The sequence below is a fragment of the Xiphias gladius genome, chromosome 14 (genome assembly GCF_016859285.1).
Source record: "Xiphias gladius isolate SHS-SW01 ecotype Sanya breed wild chromosome 14, ASM1685928v1, whole genome shotgun sequence".
Lineage (NCBI taxonomy): Eukaryota > Metazoa > Chordata > Actinopteri > Istiophoriformes > Xiphiidae > Xiphias > Xiphias gladius.
The window spans coordinates 9389796-9408355 of NC_053413.1; the positions used below are offsets into that span (position 1 = coordinate 9389796).

At 42.0% G+C, this 18560-nt stretch overlaps 1 protein-coding gene across 1 annotated transcript; it reads left to right on the top strand.

The window, feature by feature from the left end:
- Nucleotides 1-1896: 1896 nt before the first annotated feature.
- sgip1b (SH3GL interacting endocytic adaptor 1b) lies at nucleotides 1897-18018 on the top strand. The gene is made up of 23 exons (XM_040143803.1): nucleotides 1897-2000; nucleotides 6479-6542; nucleotides 7068-7113; nucleotides 7879-7935; nucleotides 8291-8348; nucleotides 8973-9148; nucleotides 9299-9310; nucleotides 9990-10001; nucleotides 10407-10431; nucleotides 10570-10633; nucleotides 10910-10980; nucleotides 11078-11152; nucleotides 11241-11309; nucleotides 11408-12169; nucleotides 13723-13844; nucleotides 14013-14163; nucleotides 14724-14835; nucleotides 15159-15314; nucleotides 15532-15664; nucleotides 15741-15943; nucleotides 16383-16447; nucleotides 16762-16926; nucleotides 17037-18018. Exons 1-23 carry the CDS (start codon nucleotides 1991-1993, stop codon nucleotides 17057-17059), a joined length of 2631 nt encoding a protein of 876 aa, XP_039999737.1. The 5' UTR covers nucleotides 1897-1990; the 3' UTR covers nucleotides 17060-18018.
- Nucleotides 18019-18560: the final 542 nt, after the last annotated feature.

Sequence of the window (18560 nt, forward strand, 5' to 3'; positions counted from 1 at the left end):
ATAGATATTCCTCTTTTGTTTCCGTAGTGCTAGAGAAAGTAGTTTTTGACTAACTGCTTCTTGAAAAAAAATTCCCGTCTGTCTTCAGAGTTTTAACACAGAACAAAATCCATCCTTCTAAAATTGGGCAAATGATCTCCTCTTGGCTTCCTCGCATTCCTTTGACAGTGCAGACCACATTACACCAATGCTTCGGATAAAGCCAAGTGTCTCCCTGGTTCTGCTTTGGACAGACTGTCCTCATATTTATCCAATACAAACCTTTCATGCAGGTTCCATTGGGAATTCTTGCTCATCTTCAACTTCCATATCCTGCAGGCTACCCTAAGGCTTGACTGTCGCTCCAGTCTTCTTTTCCATCAGTGTGCCCTATTTATAATTATCATTCAAAATTACAACATCTCTTAAATATTACGTTGTTGACATTTAATTTAATCTCTCTTTAAATGTTTCAAATCTCGTGTATCTCTTTATAACATAATATAAAATGAATATTAATGCCCAAATAAGCAACCGTCCTACAGTTAATCAGCCCCTAAAATTGTCCTTTAACGTTCAATAAAGCAAAACATCGATCATATACAAAATATGTGCAATATTTTGGTCTAGCATTGAAAGTTGATGACATCATTTAGCTCCAAATGAGGAAGTTATGTTTCTTTTTGACTCAACGAAAGTTATCCATATCCATGCTGTCATATTTAAACAAGCCAGCGATTTTATATTTGACTTTTTTATGTTCAACCTCCACAACTGTCCAGACCACTATAGCAAGACGTCTAACAAGAACAAAAAAAAAAGAAGCTGTTTCATCTCTATTATTTCCTCCCACCACTGGTCGCCTTTTAGTTGTAGAATATTTGTATAAAAAAGCACTGCATGATCTTATCCCAGCATATATATTTCTGAAGTCCTTTCCCCAAGAAACCCCAGGGCCTTTTGTCAGGGCTTTTATCTGTCACACATTCAAGGACAAAATCATTTGGTTCAGTAGCTGCCTAAAAAAGGGTGGAATCCTCCTTACTCTTATATTAGATTTTTTTCATCCTATTCAAGATTTCAACAAAGGACTTAAAACGCTCTTCCCCTTATTGGCTTTAAACTGTGCCTGACCTCTTATTTTTATCCTCTGTTTGTCCGTATATCTCTGGGTGAATGATGTATTTGTCCACCTTTTTGTATTTGTGTATTGTATCTTTTCTCATCTCCAATGCCCTAAAATATAAATTAAACTTGAATCAGATTTCAGTGATTGTACAAAAATGTCCACTAACAAAAACAAATATAGGGAATTCTGCATGTGCTTTTTTCAAAAAATGCAAATCCAAGTGAACATTTAGATGCACTCTGATTAAAAGTGAAGAAAATGTTTGGTCAAATAATGCATTATATCATGTGAGACCTTGTATAATATGCATGCAGTTGGCTGTGGAGTGTCTGCTCAAGGCAAGCCGAGAGGTGCTAAGGCATCAGGGGACAGCAGCCATGTGACCATGGTTGCAGGGATTGGTTTAGTGCAGATGTGACATCAGCAAGCCTCCCACTCCCTCCCTCCTCCACTCTCTCTCCCAGTCTGTGTCTTCCTCTCTCTGCCTCTCTCTCTCTGTACCGCTCAGTTTTTTTTCTCCTTTGCCTTTCCTCAGCATCCCCCCTCTCACAGATGACGTGTGTCGGTGCTGCTCGGGCGTCCGGGGCCTAAAACGCACACAGAGAGGACCCTCTTCCCCCGATTTGCTGCGTATTCCACGGGTGTCTCTTCTCACTGTGTCCTCCACCACCGCCGCTGCCTTTCAGCTCTCCCCGCTTCCCACCTCCCTGTGCGGGTGTCTGGGATTTGGGCCCTTGGGGGTGGAGGGAATCAACATCGTGCTTGGCTGGGGAGCTGTGCAGAATTAGCTATGCCCTGCCCAGGCATCCTTTGACCGGCTGGATTTCTCCATTTCTGTTCGCCTGCACACCGGAGGGCAACGTAGGATGAAATTCTGCAGTCATGATGCAAGGTGAATTATCTGTGCGCTCCCACTCCTCCGTTATTCTCCATGTTTTTTACCCCTGCGTCCTCCTCCTGCCCTCCTGTGTCCTGCTGGGCCGTCAAAGCTAGTGGTTCCAGCGATGCGATCTGTCGTGTTGTGTGGACCTCTCGAACAACTAAGCTATATGCATGACTAGTGTGGCAATGTGGCCGTTAAATGTGTGTGTGTGTGTGTGTGTGTGTGTGTGTGTGTGTGTGTGTGTGTGTGTGTGCGCACGCAAGTGCGTGTGCGTGTGTGTGTGTGTGTGTGTGTGTGAGACGTTTGTGACAGATTAGGAGAAAATGAATGTGAGATGAGAGTGAAGGTGTGTGAGGCAGAAAGAAGTGACATTCGCAGCAGTTTAGATCTGCACTTGCCGATGACCTGTTGTGTTTGTGTGTGTTTACACATGTGACTGTGCATGTCTCTGTTTGCGTGTGCAGATTATAGCTCTGTCTTTAGTTATATGCTCAGTCTCTGTCATATAAATGCGTATTTGACGGGACATCTGGGCAGTCCAGGAAGCTGCACTCATTCATACCTCTGCTGCTGTTCCTATCATTGCATAATATTATATCATGCCAATAGGACAAGTGATCCTTAAACCATACATTATTTGGCGCCTGTGTTGCATGAAGGATGCTGTACCTAAGTTAACGGTGGTAGAATGTGGTAAAGTGCATTATAAACTATGATACAGGAGCTAAATCAAAGGATGTAACCCTGCATGACAGATGCTGGGCCTTTACCATTCATTAATGCCAACATGGTAATAGAAGGTAGCTATTATTAGAAAAGCCCTGTATCAGCCTGCCATGATATTGTACTCAGCACGAGGATATCCACACTCAAAACAGATGTCACATGCCTATCATAGCCTTAGTTAGCGACACGTGCGTTGCTAATTACACAATAAAGGCTGTCAGGTGGAGTTAGTGACATTCATTCCATGTTATTTGGACTCAAACATAGCTGCAGTACATATGCTGCGATAACCACCTTCTTGTTGATGCAGCATGTGGGTTTATCAGTATCATTAAATGCAGTATCTCAGGAACATGGATTATAATCTTAGACTACTTAGACAACATCTTTGTCTCTGATAAAATTTGTCCAAATGAGCCTTTTTTGTACTGTACGTTTATACTTTAAGGGTGATATTGTTAACTTTAAATGCTTCAGCCACTTAAATACAAGTATCACATACTTTATATTTCTGCTGATCCCTTTCCAGAGCTTGCAACAAGGTGTTGGATTGATTTCCCATCTTTCAGCCAGCCTCTGGTTGCAGTTAATGCCATCACTGCATGAAAATCAACATGCCAAGCTGTGAAACCATCTTGAGATAGGTGATCCATTGCGGCGAACGATTAAAAAGAGGAAAAAGTGTACAATGAGGGTTCAGATGGTAAATGCTGTGGGGAGTTAACTCCGTGTTATAGTGAAATATCTCCACAGTTTCACACTGTCAAATTAAAAATAGAGTGAAGGTCAGAACAACAACATAGAAAATAAAATACTGTGCTTAGAGGTGGCACAAAGGTACTCGTATTTCTTGGCATACCTTTGAAAAAGCAGTTGAAGCGCAGTGACTGGAGTGCAAGCAAAGTGTATCATGTGCTATGACATGCTGAGCAAATCTGTCCTGGACATAGTTCAGAACTGGTTGGTCCCGACCTTGGTTGTAGCGCTCCCGTCTTTATTCTTTATTTCAAACCGCCTCTCTATCACTGGCAGCCGAGGCATGGTGTTGTTAAACAGGCAACGTTGCCGTGGCAGAGGTACTGTAGTTGCATAAAGAATGACAAGGGTACAATTTTCGCACCTTTGCACAACTGACAACTGGCGCGGGGAACTGACAGATTGTCTGTTTCAGCAGTTCACAAAAATTGTGGGACACATTCCTCTGAAGCACCGACAGATGCCCCCAGATGCAGCTGAAAGCTCTGGAAGGAATCCTACATCAGTTACTAGATTTCTTCCACAGCATTCAGCTGCATCATCTGTTGATGAAAGACACAAAATGTGGCTGAAAGAAATCCAGTAAGCGGAACCTCGAGTTAAGATTTTTTTTTTCCAGATTAAAAAAGGAGGATGTCATGAAAAGGATTACATTTTGTAGCAGAATTATACACACAATCCAGGTAAGCGCAAGGCTAATCGGAAACCAGCATGTGGTTTGGAGTCAGTGTGCAGTTGTAACCTTTTTTTTCTAAGTTATTTAGAGGTAAAAAGTTGCTGTTTAATGATTGGATCTTAAGTCTCAAATCTCTGAGTTTCCCAGAGACATCTGAACATTGACCAAAGAGAAAAATGGCTTGCCAGACATTTGGAAGTCGGTCTAAGCGACTGTTTTACCAACATTGCTTGCATTTGTCTAAAAGCGTGACAATATGCATTCGAAAACCCTATTTAGAAAGCCGAGTGATTGTACTATAGCAAAGAATGCTGATGCGTCATATTGTTGTTATACTGAAAAATGGTCAGCAGTAAGGTTAAGTATATATTTGTAGTATGCAGGGAAAAAGGTGAAATAACCACTCTGGTCCTATTATGAGGTTTAACAGAAATTTGTCTTAAAAGTCTTGTTTCTGTGAATTAGCCCAACTCAACTATATTTAGAGCCAATACTAACTACACAATTACTGTGATCTGTCTGTTTAATGAGTGTTTTAGGGCTCTCCTCAGGCAAACTTTGTAAATGGGTTAGAAAAACAAAAGGTGTCCTCTGATGCACAACGTGATCTGCATTGCCATGCTGCCAGTGACCAAAAAAGTCTGACCATGCTGCTTATGCTGCTTCACTGTGTATCATATAGTTAAGCAGGTTTGTTACATGTCAGTGTCAGGATCGATTCTCTATTTTTACTCCTCCTCACACTAGACACATGCAGGTTAGGAATGGACAGAAGGCTCCGTGTACAGAGCTGTCTCCACTGATAAAGAGCCATGATGCAGGAATAATCTGAGCTATTGAGCAGCCCAGCTAGCGACTAATACATCACAGGCCCCGACACGTCCTTCAGTACCCAGAAGAGCTTCCTCCCAAGTGAATGACGCACAGTGCACTGCCTTCACATTTATTGTATTAGTCTCGTTATTAAGATTTCAATGCAAGTGTGTTGATTCATCAAATCAATGACTCAATATTTGTTTTGATTTTGAGGTCAGATTAATTTTCAAGGAAGCTTTAAAACACCACGACATTTAGGACAGGACTCAATGTCTGTTTATGTTCCAGTCCAAAACACAGCCCACAGATTGCAAAAGGAGATGATGAACGAAGAAGAACACAAACTGGGCTGCCACTGAATAGTACAGAATGTTCATCCACCCAACTGTCCATCACATGTGTCTCTGTTGCTCTAGTGAGAATCAACTGTGCTCACTGGTCGTCTAAAACACTGTTATGTAAACCTGTCAGTTGTCTATTTGGTGCAAAACATGCAGCACAGCCAATACATAAGAAAGAAAAATGGAATAAATGTAACAGGGTTATGCTTTAGTCTTTTTGGTGAAATCTGACATTTTACCTTACATGGAAAATAAATCTGTCTTTTATTGACCTGGAAAACTAGTTTTGTTTTATCAGAGGTGTTATAATTCGGGTACATGTTAAATTGAATCAAAGTGCATCTGTACCTTTGACTTGGGAAAAGCAGGAGGATTGTCATTGTGAGTTTTTCCACAAGGCTTCACAGTGTCTCAAAAGCACTTTGGTTCAGACCGAAATATCTCTACAACTCTTGGAAGAATTACCATTACCATGTTAGCGTGATAACATGCTAAGCTAACATAGCAAACATGCTAAACATCAGTATGTTAGCATTGTCATTTGGCGCATGTTAGCATGCTGACATGCTTACCTGTTAGGTTAAAGCCGCACAGAGCTGCTGGTGCGGCTGTAGCTTGATCATAACTTTTTATGATCTTTATGTTTTAAATTTTGTGATTCAGCAAGTGTCAGCAAGTGTGAAGTTTTCTTGGTTAGGGCTGACCTAAACAATCTGTTATCAAAACAAACATTTGTTAATTTTCTGTAAGTCCAGTAATAGATTAATCAACTAACGGTTTCAGAAGTTTTCATGGGTGACAAGTTGTTTGCTTGACAGATGAACTGTTGTTTACTTCTACAAGAAACCACAGTAAGTGCTGCAGGGGGAGGTTGGCATTGTAGAAGTAAACAACTTCTGCATTGTTTCATATTATGTGGAGGCTCTCTCCGGGATGTGCGTGTCCCAAATTGATACATTAATCTATATCAACCTACTGGGGTTGTTGTATTTCCCGTGTATCCTCAAGGATATGTTCATCCTTGAGTTACTGTGCATCAGCCTGTTACCTGTCAATGTTATTTGCTTTTAAGTGGATTTTAATGACGAAGCAGTTAAGTTTATATCAGGCTTTAAAACTTTAAATTAATTCTGCGTGATGTTGTTCTCCCCCCACCTCGCTCACTGTGTTAGGACTGAAAAATCGAACCAGGAAAGCCTTGGGTTTACGAAAGAAAGACAAGGATACAGACACAACGTGAGTTTGCTGAGACACACACTCATAACACAATGGACATGCAAGGTCTTATTACCTTTACAAGTTCTAAAACAGCTTGAAAATTCATCAGTTTGAGAATGTGAATTTATAGGACTGATTATCAAACCTAAATACTCTTATGGTCCTGACCGAAATGTCTCTATAACACAAGTACTGAAGGTTGGCATTGAATGTTTGGTCACATTTGTAATCAATTTTTTTTACTCATTCATTCATAATCTTGGTCATTTTAAAATTTTATTCAGGAAAAATACGGCTGCTTGTGTTCAAATATTTAACATATGAGAAGTTTGACCCTGTTTTGTTAATTGAAAAAAGGGGTTTTGTAGAAACATGAATATTTTTTCTCAAAGTAAGGTATTAAAAAATATATGGTTTTGGAATTGGTACTAAAACTCAAGGATCATATTGGACAATACCTGGCCCTGGTTTTGAGATGGAAAGAAAAAAATTCTTCTGAGTATTATGAAAACATTTTTCCCTTCTTCTCGTCACCTCAAACAGGAGCTCACCTGACAGAGAAGGAACTGGAAGTGGAAAGAAAGGAAATGTACGTACATTTTAAAAATTCTTGAAGTATTTCCTTTCTGTTGTCCCTTTTTTCCTCAGGATTTGGAAAGATATGGTGCAATTTAACAGAGGAAATCATCCAAAATCAGAAGTTATAAAGTACTAATTGATAGTTTACAACATAGCTGTTACTGCCTTTAAAGGATAATTCCTGTTTATTATTTGTTATAATTACAATATGGGTCTTGTTTTTGTAACGATAACTCCGTACTCGCCACAGTAACAGATGAGATCTGGAAACGCTTTCTTTGGAGGTGAAACCAAACATAAGCACAGTGAAAATGTCTGGTCTGTAATAATGCCTCATTGCACAGGAAAACTGTGTGCACACAGGTACAGCAAGTATTGTAGCTCAAAGTTGAAGAAGTCAGTCTGTAAGTTGTAAATAAAAGTCTGGGTAATAATTTAATAATTTTGCCATTTGCTTTTGTTTTCACCTCTGAGTACGTTTGGCTAACCTGGTGGTTCGTTTAAAACCTGTCTGATCATCTGACTGCTTGTGCTTTTTGCCTTCTCTGACTTATTTTTAGCAATTTTTCCACATTTCCATATCTCTGCAATTAGGTTGATGTTGCCAGAACTCAAGTTGTAACAAATCAGGCTCTCCCTTTAAGTATTCTTATATTTTTTTTGATATTTACTTATACAAGAATGTGCACTTGCACATTTAATACTAATGTTACTTGTTAACTTAAATGTAAAGTTCTTCTCTCGTTATCCTGTCTTCTTTCCACGTTGTTCTTAGAAAAAGGCCAATGGAGCGCCCAATGGTTTCTATGGCGAGATTGACTGGGACAGATATGTAAGTATGCCCAGCCTACTCCTTGTTTCGCTTGTTCCCCTTCTTTTTGATGATTTGACCATGCACAGACTCTGCAGCTTTGCGCATGAAATATACAAGTGTTGATGCCATCAGTGTCATGTAACGCTAGGTTTAAAATTACCGAGTAAACAGTGCGACTAGAGTGATAGCTGCATATTCTTTGAGTCAGCAGGAGGTTCAGCCAGGAGGCTGACCGTCTAAGGCAAGACATCTGTGAAATCTGATCAACATTTATATACAGAGCTGGTCAGAGGGAAGAGTTCAGCAGTGCCTCTGTTACAGTGTGTGATGGACTAGAAATGACCGTCACCTTTCTGCGCTCTCTCTTTTGCAGGCCTCTCCTGACGTGGATGAGGAGGGGTTCAGCCTTCGGCCCGGTGAAGAGGGCGATGATATCCTTTTAGTGATGAGCAGAAGCAGTGGCAGGAGCAGTCTTGGGACTCTTCTCCTGCAAAACTATTGACCTGTTTGGCTGAGTGACTCATTGGATGATTGCTTCTCAGCATTAAATAGGCCAAATCAATAGTCCCTCCCTCGCTTGCCACATCACATGTTTCCCTGCGGTGGCAAAAAAAAAAAGAAAAAAAGAAGTAGTAGTAGGGCAGCTGGTGAGAGCCACATTACATTTGGACTGGCTTTTCAGTTGTCACTGAGCCACAGTTCTCATTAACAACTGACCCGCAGTTCACTGGTATTTTAAGTTTTTGTTCCCGCAGGTGTCAGCATCTGTAAGTTTGAATCGGATTCATAGAGAGCTGGCACCATGGAGGCTTCCCCTGAGAAGGACGATTTAACTGAGACAGAGCCGGAGTGTCAGTTAGCAGCAGATGGAGACACGGAGCAGACGTCTCACTCCTGTGCTGCAGTGTTGCTCTGCACATGAACAGTGTGTCTGAGACAAATTTATACATTTTAACAGGATATGTGAGCTTTAAATGCTGTGAAAGATTGAATTAGTCTCAATCTCTCGTGAGACATATTGTACTTATTCAGCTTTGTCCTTCACAAGCATTCACCAGCTTCCAAAGGAAAGCACTTTTTCTCCTCCAGTGACTCAGAAGATGACGAGGACAGCAAGAAAAAGTTCAAAATTAAGATTAAGCCGTTGGTGTCGGACAGTGCCAAGTGTGTCCCTCCATCTATGGACGAGCTAAAAGCCTCAGTGGGAGGCCTGGCACTCTCTCCATCTCTGGTGAGCGCTGCTGCTCAGCACTCTTGTTTTACTATACAGTACTAAATCTATTGATCTGCGTCACTTATGGTATGTCTCGTATCTGTTTAACTCTCTTTCTGCGTTTGTCTTTTTTTTTTTTCCCCTCACTTATCTTCTGTCATCTTGTAGAAGAGAAGTCCGGTAAGCCTGTCATACATTTTCATCTTTGTATCACCACCAAGAGAGATTGCATGGCATGAGCTCACTTAATTGAAATGCTGGATGAAGTGTTCCCTCCTATGATAATTCACTTACAAATTGTCTTTGGGGCTTCACCCTGTTTCTGCATGCTGTCCCACCCTCAGTGTCTGTGCCCTTTTTAGGCCTTGAAAAAATATCATATTTAACAAATATTTTTTGTTAATTCCGTTTTTCTCTGTTCAGCTACAGCTTTACTTGAACCTGTCTGGCAAAGCGTCTGTGTTACATTATGCACAAAAATCATAACACAAAACACACACACACACACACACACACACACACACACACACACACACACACACACACACACACACACACACACACACACACACACACACACACACACACTAAGCTCCACACCTAATGATTTGGTCTCAGTGGAGCTTACATGCTGAGCTACCTGGTACTTTCAGTATACAGCTCTGTGCGTGTCGGTAGTGGGTGATGCTGGTATTGTCCTCATAATCTCCGGGGTGTTATGGCTCATGTTACATTATTAAGGCTTGGCGGTGAAAGTAAAGACGTGCGATGTGTGCAGTTTAAGTTGGTGTCCATTTGACTGATTTGTCACTCACTCTCTGACCCAGGTCTGTTCTCTCTTCCTTTTTGCTGGTCTCAGAGACGCAGCCCGGTGAGTTTAACACTCCATCTGCTGACTGTTTGGAAGCAGACAGCCCGAAACACACCTTTCTAATCTCTGCTGCTTGACCTGTATTAGATTTTGCAGTGCAGAATTTAACTGGATATTCAGCAAACTAAAAGCAAACCCATCTTAGACAATGAAGAGCTGAAAATCTTATTTTTCTTAGAAGTGAAAAGTTTATGTGTTTCCTATGCAAATAAACTTGTCTTCATGATATTCTTATAGAAGTGAAAATGCCCGTGATGTCTGTAATTTCCCATCAGTATTTTGTCAGCGTTGAGTAGAAGAATAAAATGACTCAATGCGGACATGTATTTGCAATGTATTAAAGGTAACACATACACATATCTGTATCCTTAATTTGTCCTTTGCTTTGGATTGTTTCTTTTACAGGGACTGATAAAAAGAAATTTGTCCTGTAAGTACATCAGCTTTGAACATTGGTTTTTCATCTATTTTCAGTTTTATAACGAGGTAGTGTAGTTTTCTTGTCGGGCATTTGGTCAGATACAAGAATAACAGTGCCATAGCTGAGCTTTTGTCATGTTTCTCTTAGGTGAGGAGATTGCCAGACCCAGACGCTCCACCCCAACTCCAAGTCCTGCCCCTGAGATGCCAAGGTCTGTTCTTACTGACCACTAACAAACTAAACATCCCTCCTTATCGGTCTATGTGTTACCGGTACCACTGCAGATGTGCTACAGAACGAATGGTAGAGCTAGAATCAAAATCGATCCCAACAGGAAGTACTCTTTATAGCAATAATCCTATTGAGAAAAAAACGGACCCGTCTCTCTCCTCGAGTTCTTGTTTTTAAAAGGCGAGGGCAGTTACTTAATTTTAATCCATTTAATTTAAAGCGGTCAAATTTCATTGTTGTGTTTCTCCTTTTGCAGTGACAGGCTATCACAGAACGTTGCTGCCTTCTTTGGGCTGCCTTCGGAGACCAAATATGCCAGATATGACGGTCCGTCCCTTATCAGTAGTAAACAACTCAGTGTAAATTAGACAAGTGAGTTTACATAGATGACACTGAATGTTTCTTTGTCATTCCCCTTTCACAGTGGTTCCCACCGATGTATGGGGAGAATCAAGACCACGGTCAGAATCACCACTGAGCAGAAGTTTCCCAACAGGAGGTGAGCTTAATTGTACTACATCAGTATATATTAAAAAATGTTGTAATCCGTAATGCTGGACTGACTCGAACTGTCATCCTTGCTGTAGCTCCTCCTCCGCTTCCACCAAAAAACATTCCATCGAGAAGTCATTACGGCTATCCTTCGGACTCCGCTGGTCAGTTTAGCTTTAAGAACAGCATTGTCCCGTTTTTCTGTCATACATTAAAATCCAATGAGAGCCGTGATCTAAGTGCTTCATCACACTCATTGCAGCTGATCTACCCAACGGAAGAGCAGCTCGCGGTTCTGCCCCCATCTACCTGAACGTCCTGTCCCCCGCCTCTTACCGAGGCTCCCCGGGCCCTGACCTGGACGACGTGTTTGGCCCCGTTGACAGCCCCCGCACCAGCGAGGACACAGTGTCACCCAGATGGGTTACTTTCACTGATGACAGACCCCCGCCACCCGACGAACCCGCTCCCCCTCCGCCACCGGACTCTCCTCCCCCAGACACGCCCTCGTCCACCCCCTCCACCCCCTGCCTCTCTCCCGGACCGCCGCCAAACGAGCCCCCGCCTTCCCCCCCACCGTTTTCTCCCGGGTCTCCTCCTCCTTTCACACCGCCAGACTCACCCCCCTCTATTGTGCTCGGACCTCCTCCCCCTGATGAGCCAGCGCCTCCCCTGCCTCCTGACTTCTCTCCTTCTAATTCGCCCCCGGTCTGCCTCGATGAGGAGGCAATCGATGAAGAGGTGCTGCAGTTTGCAGGGTACTCTTCCTCCCCTGCCCCCATCAGCCCCGTGCCCCCTCTGCCAGCGGAGCGGAGGTCCCCTCGGACGGGAGTCACTTCTCCCCTGGTCCTGGGTGGCACAGGAGGAAAGAGGACTCCAGAGGGTGCATACATGAGAGATGATATCCCAGACTTCGTGGGCTCGCCCAGAGAGCTGACGCCGAGCTTCAGGGGAACGCCACCTCCTCTCCCTCCAACCACCTACAGATCTATCATGTCTTCCCCGGGGCCCTACTCAGGCAGCGGTGAGTACTCTGGTCTCTTTCTAAATGTTTACAATTGCCAATTATGCCGGCGAAGGCGAACTTAAGAGTGTCCTGCTTTGTTTGAAAAAGTGGGAGTGAAGCTGCCATCAGTGCCACCGAAAAATCACAGAGAAATGCTTGAAATGCCGGTCCTCTTTGTTTTCTGTTCATGTTTTGAGGTGTTAAGATGTCATCTGATCCAGCTACAGAACATTCATTGACATCTCATGAACAGCACTCACTGTTTATGCTTGCTGTTAGTTTTTCAGTAAATGTAAATGTTATTCATATTTTTGTGATTTTTTTATATAAGGATACTGACTCAACTGACTTACTGTTCTTCTGTGGGAATCTTTCTTGAGTTAAATCACAATATTATATAGCCTGCTCCTTTGATTCGATGCTTCATAGTTAAATAGTTAAATAACATCTTGTTATTACAGTCAACCAGAAATAAGGATTTCATCAGTGATGTAACACTTTATTAACTGATAATGTGACGATTATTATAAATCATAATCATCAGTTAAAATTGTAACAACCCCTTTGACGTCAGAGTTGCTGGTTGATGTAATTATGTAGAGTAATTCAATACATTAAAAAATGACATTATCTTCCACTTAAAAGGAATCTTTCGTTGTTTTTTAGCTACACAGGCTAAAAAAAAGGTACTTCTTCTAGTTCACTTCTTCTAGCAAGACTTCAACTGCCATAACGCTGCCCCCCAAAAAAGAAATATACACAATTTTTTGACATAATACAGTTCAAGCTATTTTGTAAACACAGATCAAAGCTAACTGGCAATCATATAAAAATCCCATAACCATAAAAACACTTACAGTACTAACAAATGTTGTTTTTATTTTTTTCAAAATAAAATTTTAGGAAGGACCTTTATTCTCATTTAAACTACAATCTGACAGATGCATGGTACCTACCAAAAGTAGGGCCAGCAGCACAAAAACCTTTTCCTCAATGATGGGGGTGCACTAAATGCTACAATGGTATGCCGTGTCAATGACAAGACACTTGTCATAAGACACTGCCGTCTGAACAGAAATCCAAACAAACCCAACCAGTTTTGGTTCTATATAGAAAAAAAAAGTCACAATGTTTTAACAGCCTGTCACACCTAAAACAAATAACCACGTTTTGTTAATGGATGTATCAAGTGGGCACATCTCACCGCAGATTTTTGGATGAATCAGACCCACGATGCCTCCATTAGGCTCAGCAGGGATTTTATGGCTTCCCACAACCAGACAAACCGCTCTTACTTCTTTTTGCTGCGGAGAAGACAACATTTTTTCATTGTGGAAGTGAATTATGAAATATGAAATCATATCACAGCTGTTCAGACAAACAGAGCTTTGCTGAGCTGATGGAAGTAAATACAAATTGAATTTTGGTCATAAGTAAGAGTCCAAAGGTTTCCGGCATTATCGCTCTGTGAAAATGACATAAGTAGAATTGTTGGTGCTGATGCTGAATAAAAAAATCTGTCGCTGTGATCTGAAGGCAGTGCTAACCACAGACACTGGTATGTGCCGCAGGCCCCTCGTCTCCAGCTCGTCCTGCCACGCCTCAGTCTCGAGGCAGCCCAGTCCCTCCGCCTCCTCCTCCTCGACCATCCTCGCGACCAAAGCTGCCCCCGGGGAAACCAATCACAGACCTGGTACATGTGAAGTGTCCTTTCATTTCTCTGACTCTCTCTTTGCCTTCCTATCCTTTGAATTGACATTTTGTTCTGATGTTCAAATGAAACAGGTGAATGAATTCTGTAGGATTCTTCCTTCATCCTCAATCATAGACAGCAGAATCACAGTATGTATATTGTCTCCAGAGTCGGCCCTTCAGTCCGCCGGTTTCAGGCAGCCCCCCGCCTTTCGCCCCCCTGGCCCGGGCAGAGAGCTCTTCCTCCATCTCCTCCATTACCTCACAGAGTGCAGCGTCCACTCCAACCTTAGGGAGGGACCTTAACATGTCCACCGCAGGTACACTACCAGCACATCGACCTTGTCTTTTAGTGTCTTTCTTTAGTGTCACATCTCAGTCTGACTCCACATTGTCCGTCGCTCATCATCGTGTACTTGCCTCACGGTCTTGTCCCTCTCCATGGCTCTCTCCTCCTCATGTCTCTGCTCTCTCAGAGGCCTCACAGCCTCTGGTATGGTTTGACCACGGCAGGTTTCATTTAGCTTTTGAAGGTGAGTCGAGCCAGAACGCTACAGTAGTCCCACCAGTGCATGAACTGAAAGCACCTGCCCTGTTTCTACCTGCGGTCCTTTCCACACTCACGTTCAGTGATCCTAAATATTGCTGCCCACCCCATCCCATGTCCTGCTCACTCACCTAGAATCCAGATTCAAAATGGAGGGTTCAGTTTTGCTTTTATCTGTTCGCTTTTGTTTGTTTAACCTCCCCTATCCTCTGCGTGTAACCCATGGCTGAACCTTTGAGCAAACAGGGAACAACCCAATACAATATATGTGGTTTATGTTCTGATTTTTTTTTTTAGAAGAACCTTTTGTGTATGTGTGTGTGTTTTCTTCAGGATGCTCCAGGGGACCCAGTCCACTCACCATGGGACCCCAGGACACTCTGCCAGTGGCAGCTGCCTTCACAGAAACCATCAATGCCTACTTTAAAGGGGCTGATCCCAGCAAGTAGGGCCGCATTTTCTCTTCTGGACAATGTGACATTACAGATCCACTATCCAATTTATGCAATTTAGAATTTTGTTATGAGTAAAAAGGTGAAGAACTTGTATCATAACGTGATAATAATGTTGAAGGAAAGATATGATTTTCAAAATTTAGGAGAGGAAAAAATTGTATACTCTCTTTTAAAAGACTAATAAAGCGGATACATTTCTGGTAGCTGCCCATAAACTTTGCACTACAACTTTTGCTACTGAGGAGATTCTTTGAGTGTATGTTTTTGTTCAGCATGATGTCTGAGTTCTGCCTCTTCTCTCCCTCTGCCCCAGATGTGTTGTGAAGATCACAGGGGAGATGGTGCTGTCCTTCCCTGCGGGCATAACCAGGCATTTTGCAAGCCACCCGACTCAACCCATCCTCACCTTTAGCATCAGCAACTACAGCCGACTGGAGCAGGTCCTCCCCAATCCACAGCTGCTGTGCTGGTAGGAAAATACGTAACAAAGCTGCACACGCACGGAAAATGATATGAACGTAGGTCACTATGTATCTTCAGAAGTTAGTGTCAGTAACGAATGTCATTCGATTAAGAACTGGAAAAAAAGAACTACTGGTCTTTGTTTGATAATGAATAATGCATAATATACAGCCAGTATCTAACTACAAATTGTCTGAATCAAATATGTATCTCTCATCCTTCAGTGATGCCACAACAGGCAGTGTAGACACCAAGGAGTTCTGGGTAAATATGCCAAACTTAATGAGCCATCTGAAGAAAGTGGCTGAACAGAAGCCTCAGGCAACCTACTACAACGTGGATATGATCAAATATCAGGTATCTATCTATCGGCTGTATCTTTCTATTGTATCCATGCATCTGTGTCACAGTCTTGTGTTCCTGTGTGTCTCAGGTCTCAGCAGAGGGGATCCAGTCCACTCCTCTGAACCTGGCAGTGAGCTGGCGAGGCGATGCCACCAACACAGACCTTAGAATAGACTACAAATACAACACCGAGGCCATGGCTGCCCCTGTGCCGCTACACAACATCCTCTTCTTGGTACCTGTGGATGGAGGCCTAGCCAAACTCCAGGCCATGATCCCACCTGCCACCTGGTGAGGATTGCTTCTATTGAAGCCTGGTTCAACATAGTCATGTAGGGAGGCGAAGGCCGGCCTTGCACAATTTCCTAACCCTCCACCAAAATTATGGAATGTTTAGATGTTATGTTGTAAGTTGTACGAGCTGTAGACATTAATTGTACACATCGTCTTTATTTATATGGTGGAAATTGTATATAGCTGCTGACTCAATGATCACTGCATGCCCGGTCATAGAGATGGGAGCATTCTTATATTGGTTTTGAGTTTCACTGTGCATTTAGAGAACAATCTAAAGACTCCATTGTGGCCAGAAAACTTTGGATGTGTAAACACTATCTCTGGTGTTTTCTCTCTTAGCATGGACGTGCACTTAGGCCTAATTTATGTGCACTGGCTTAATGCATATCAGACAACATGTCTTCTGTAACATAACAATTATTTTCTCATAAAGGAATCCAGAGCAGCAGACCATACAGTGGAAGATTCCCAGCCTCTCTCATAGATCTGAAAATGGAGGTGTGCATTTTCTCTTATTCTTATAGAATGTTCTTGTTAAACAGTCGGTCTCATCATGTTCTCCCTATATGTCACTGAATTCTAAAACTAAAATCTCAGTTACAGTATGCAACTTTTTGCTGTTGGGCTGGAGGTTTATTTTTTGTGACAGTCTCTATCTGCTCAATTGGTCAAGTTCCTGCACCAACACTTGGAAAATCCATGATCAACACCATCAATGGATTGATTTATGCTGTTTAATTCTAGGAAATGTACAATTATTATCTTATAACACCAAGTAGCAAAGTCAACTTATAGCTATCTGTGTCCTGCAGGAGTAGGGGCTCTCCTGGGCCGGTTCCAGATGACAGAAGGTCCCTGTAAACCCTCCCAGCTGGCAGTCCAGTTTAGCAGTGAGGGAAGCACTCTGTCAGGGTGCGACATCCAGCTGGTTGGCACTGGCTATCGGCTATCGCTGGTCAAGAAGAGATTTGCTGCAGGTCAGTTTTAGTATCAAAAAGGTGTGTGGCCTTTTGGTGGCTGACTGTCTTTATTTCTGAAACAAACTACTTGTTCTTCAGTCTCTGACATGTTTCATTTTGCTTCACAGGGAAATATTTGGCAGATAATTAGTGGACCCGTTTGTGAATGGAACCAAGAGAAAACAATGGCTTTTGACTGTGAAGACAATGGATCCATCCCATGTTTAGTGCATTTGAAACTTTATCTTTAGCAACCATTAGAATTAATGGTTGAGATAAAACAGAGCAAGAGACCATAACACACACACATGATATTTGACTTTATAACATCATATTCAGTAGACAGACTGCTGCTGAGTTTATGCAAGTAAATACAAACCATTAGTTTTGTGCACTTGGGAAAACCCGTGCTCTTACATGGAGTAATATATAAGGAAACCCTGATTCTTTGTTCTTGTTAACATAAGTGTGGATTCATGCAGTGATCCAGCCTTATTCATTTCAGTTTCTTTTGTCTAACTGGTAGTCATTGCAAATGCACTGTAAAAGATAATGTGAATAGATTATATAATATTAAAACAATCTTAAACAAGGTGGAAAAGAGTGGAAATGTAAAAGTGTAGTATAGGATTGCTTTGCAGTTGTATTCTAATAAGTTATAGGTTCACACTGCCACCTGAAATCAGATTTTTTTTCCCATCGTGTGTGACCAATCTTTATCGTCGTCTAAGCAGAATCTTTGTTTCTGTTTAGACAAGCCTTGGACATGTCACAGCCCATTCTATCAGTCTTGTGATTAAAGGTGATTGTCCAGTTCACAGTTCAAAATGACCCGCAGCGCTCAACTAACATCAGCACACTTAATCTGAAGGTGCTTTTTAAATGGCATTGTATTTGTACCTCAGTCCTGATTGCGTAATGGGACATTCTGAGTGCAGGCGAATGTTGTTTGTAAGCACATGAATCATAGTTTGTAAAGAAATTGTCACCAGGGAAAGAATAATTTAATTTGAGCAAACAAAACTATTCTGTACTCAATAAAGCTGCTTGTTTGCTATTATCTCAATAATAACCTGTCTAACTCAGTTCTAGCCCTTTGACTTATCTCAAATTTAACCTGTCTAACTCAGTTCTAGCCCTTTGACTTATCTCAAATTTAATTTCAAGCTTTTTATCTCACTCTAAAGTGGCGATAACATCACATATTTCGTTTGACGTGAAAGGGGTTGCTCGTAGTGATGAACCCACAGAGAAGGATCAGACGAATAGCAACGTTAGGCTAAATGTTTTGGTTTTCTGGCCTGCATCTGTTTTGGTTCACTCTCGTCGCTCTCGTGACATCATTTTCGGCCCATAGCAGGCAGCTGTTTTCACCAAAAAAGGTGTGATAACCCTACTGCACGCTTCCTGCTTATCACTAAACAGCAGATGGACAAAGTTAGCAACGAGCTGCTGAACATAGTGGATTATTTGACTGTTTAAGAGTCAGAGTCGTAGGGTAAGAGTCATATTTCTCAAAATTGCTCAAATTAAAGTATTCTTTTTTTTTAAGATAATTTCTCTACAAAATATAATTTATGTGCTGCAAAACAACTTTTTCTGTGCGCAGGATTGAGGTACATTTATGATGCCGCATTTTAACACATGCAGCC

Coding starts and splice junctions, on each gene's coding strand:
- sgip1b (XM_040143803.1), top strand. Junction 8,349..8,972: donor GCCCGGTGAAGAGGGCGATG/ATATCCTTTTAG, acceptor ACAAGCATTCAC/CAGCTTCCAAAGGAAAGCAC. Junction 10,981..11,077: donor CAAATATGCCAGATATGACG/GTCCGTCCCTTA, acceptor CCCCTTTCACAG/TGGTTCCCACCGATGTATGG.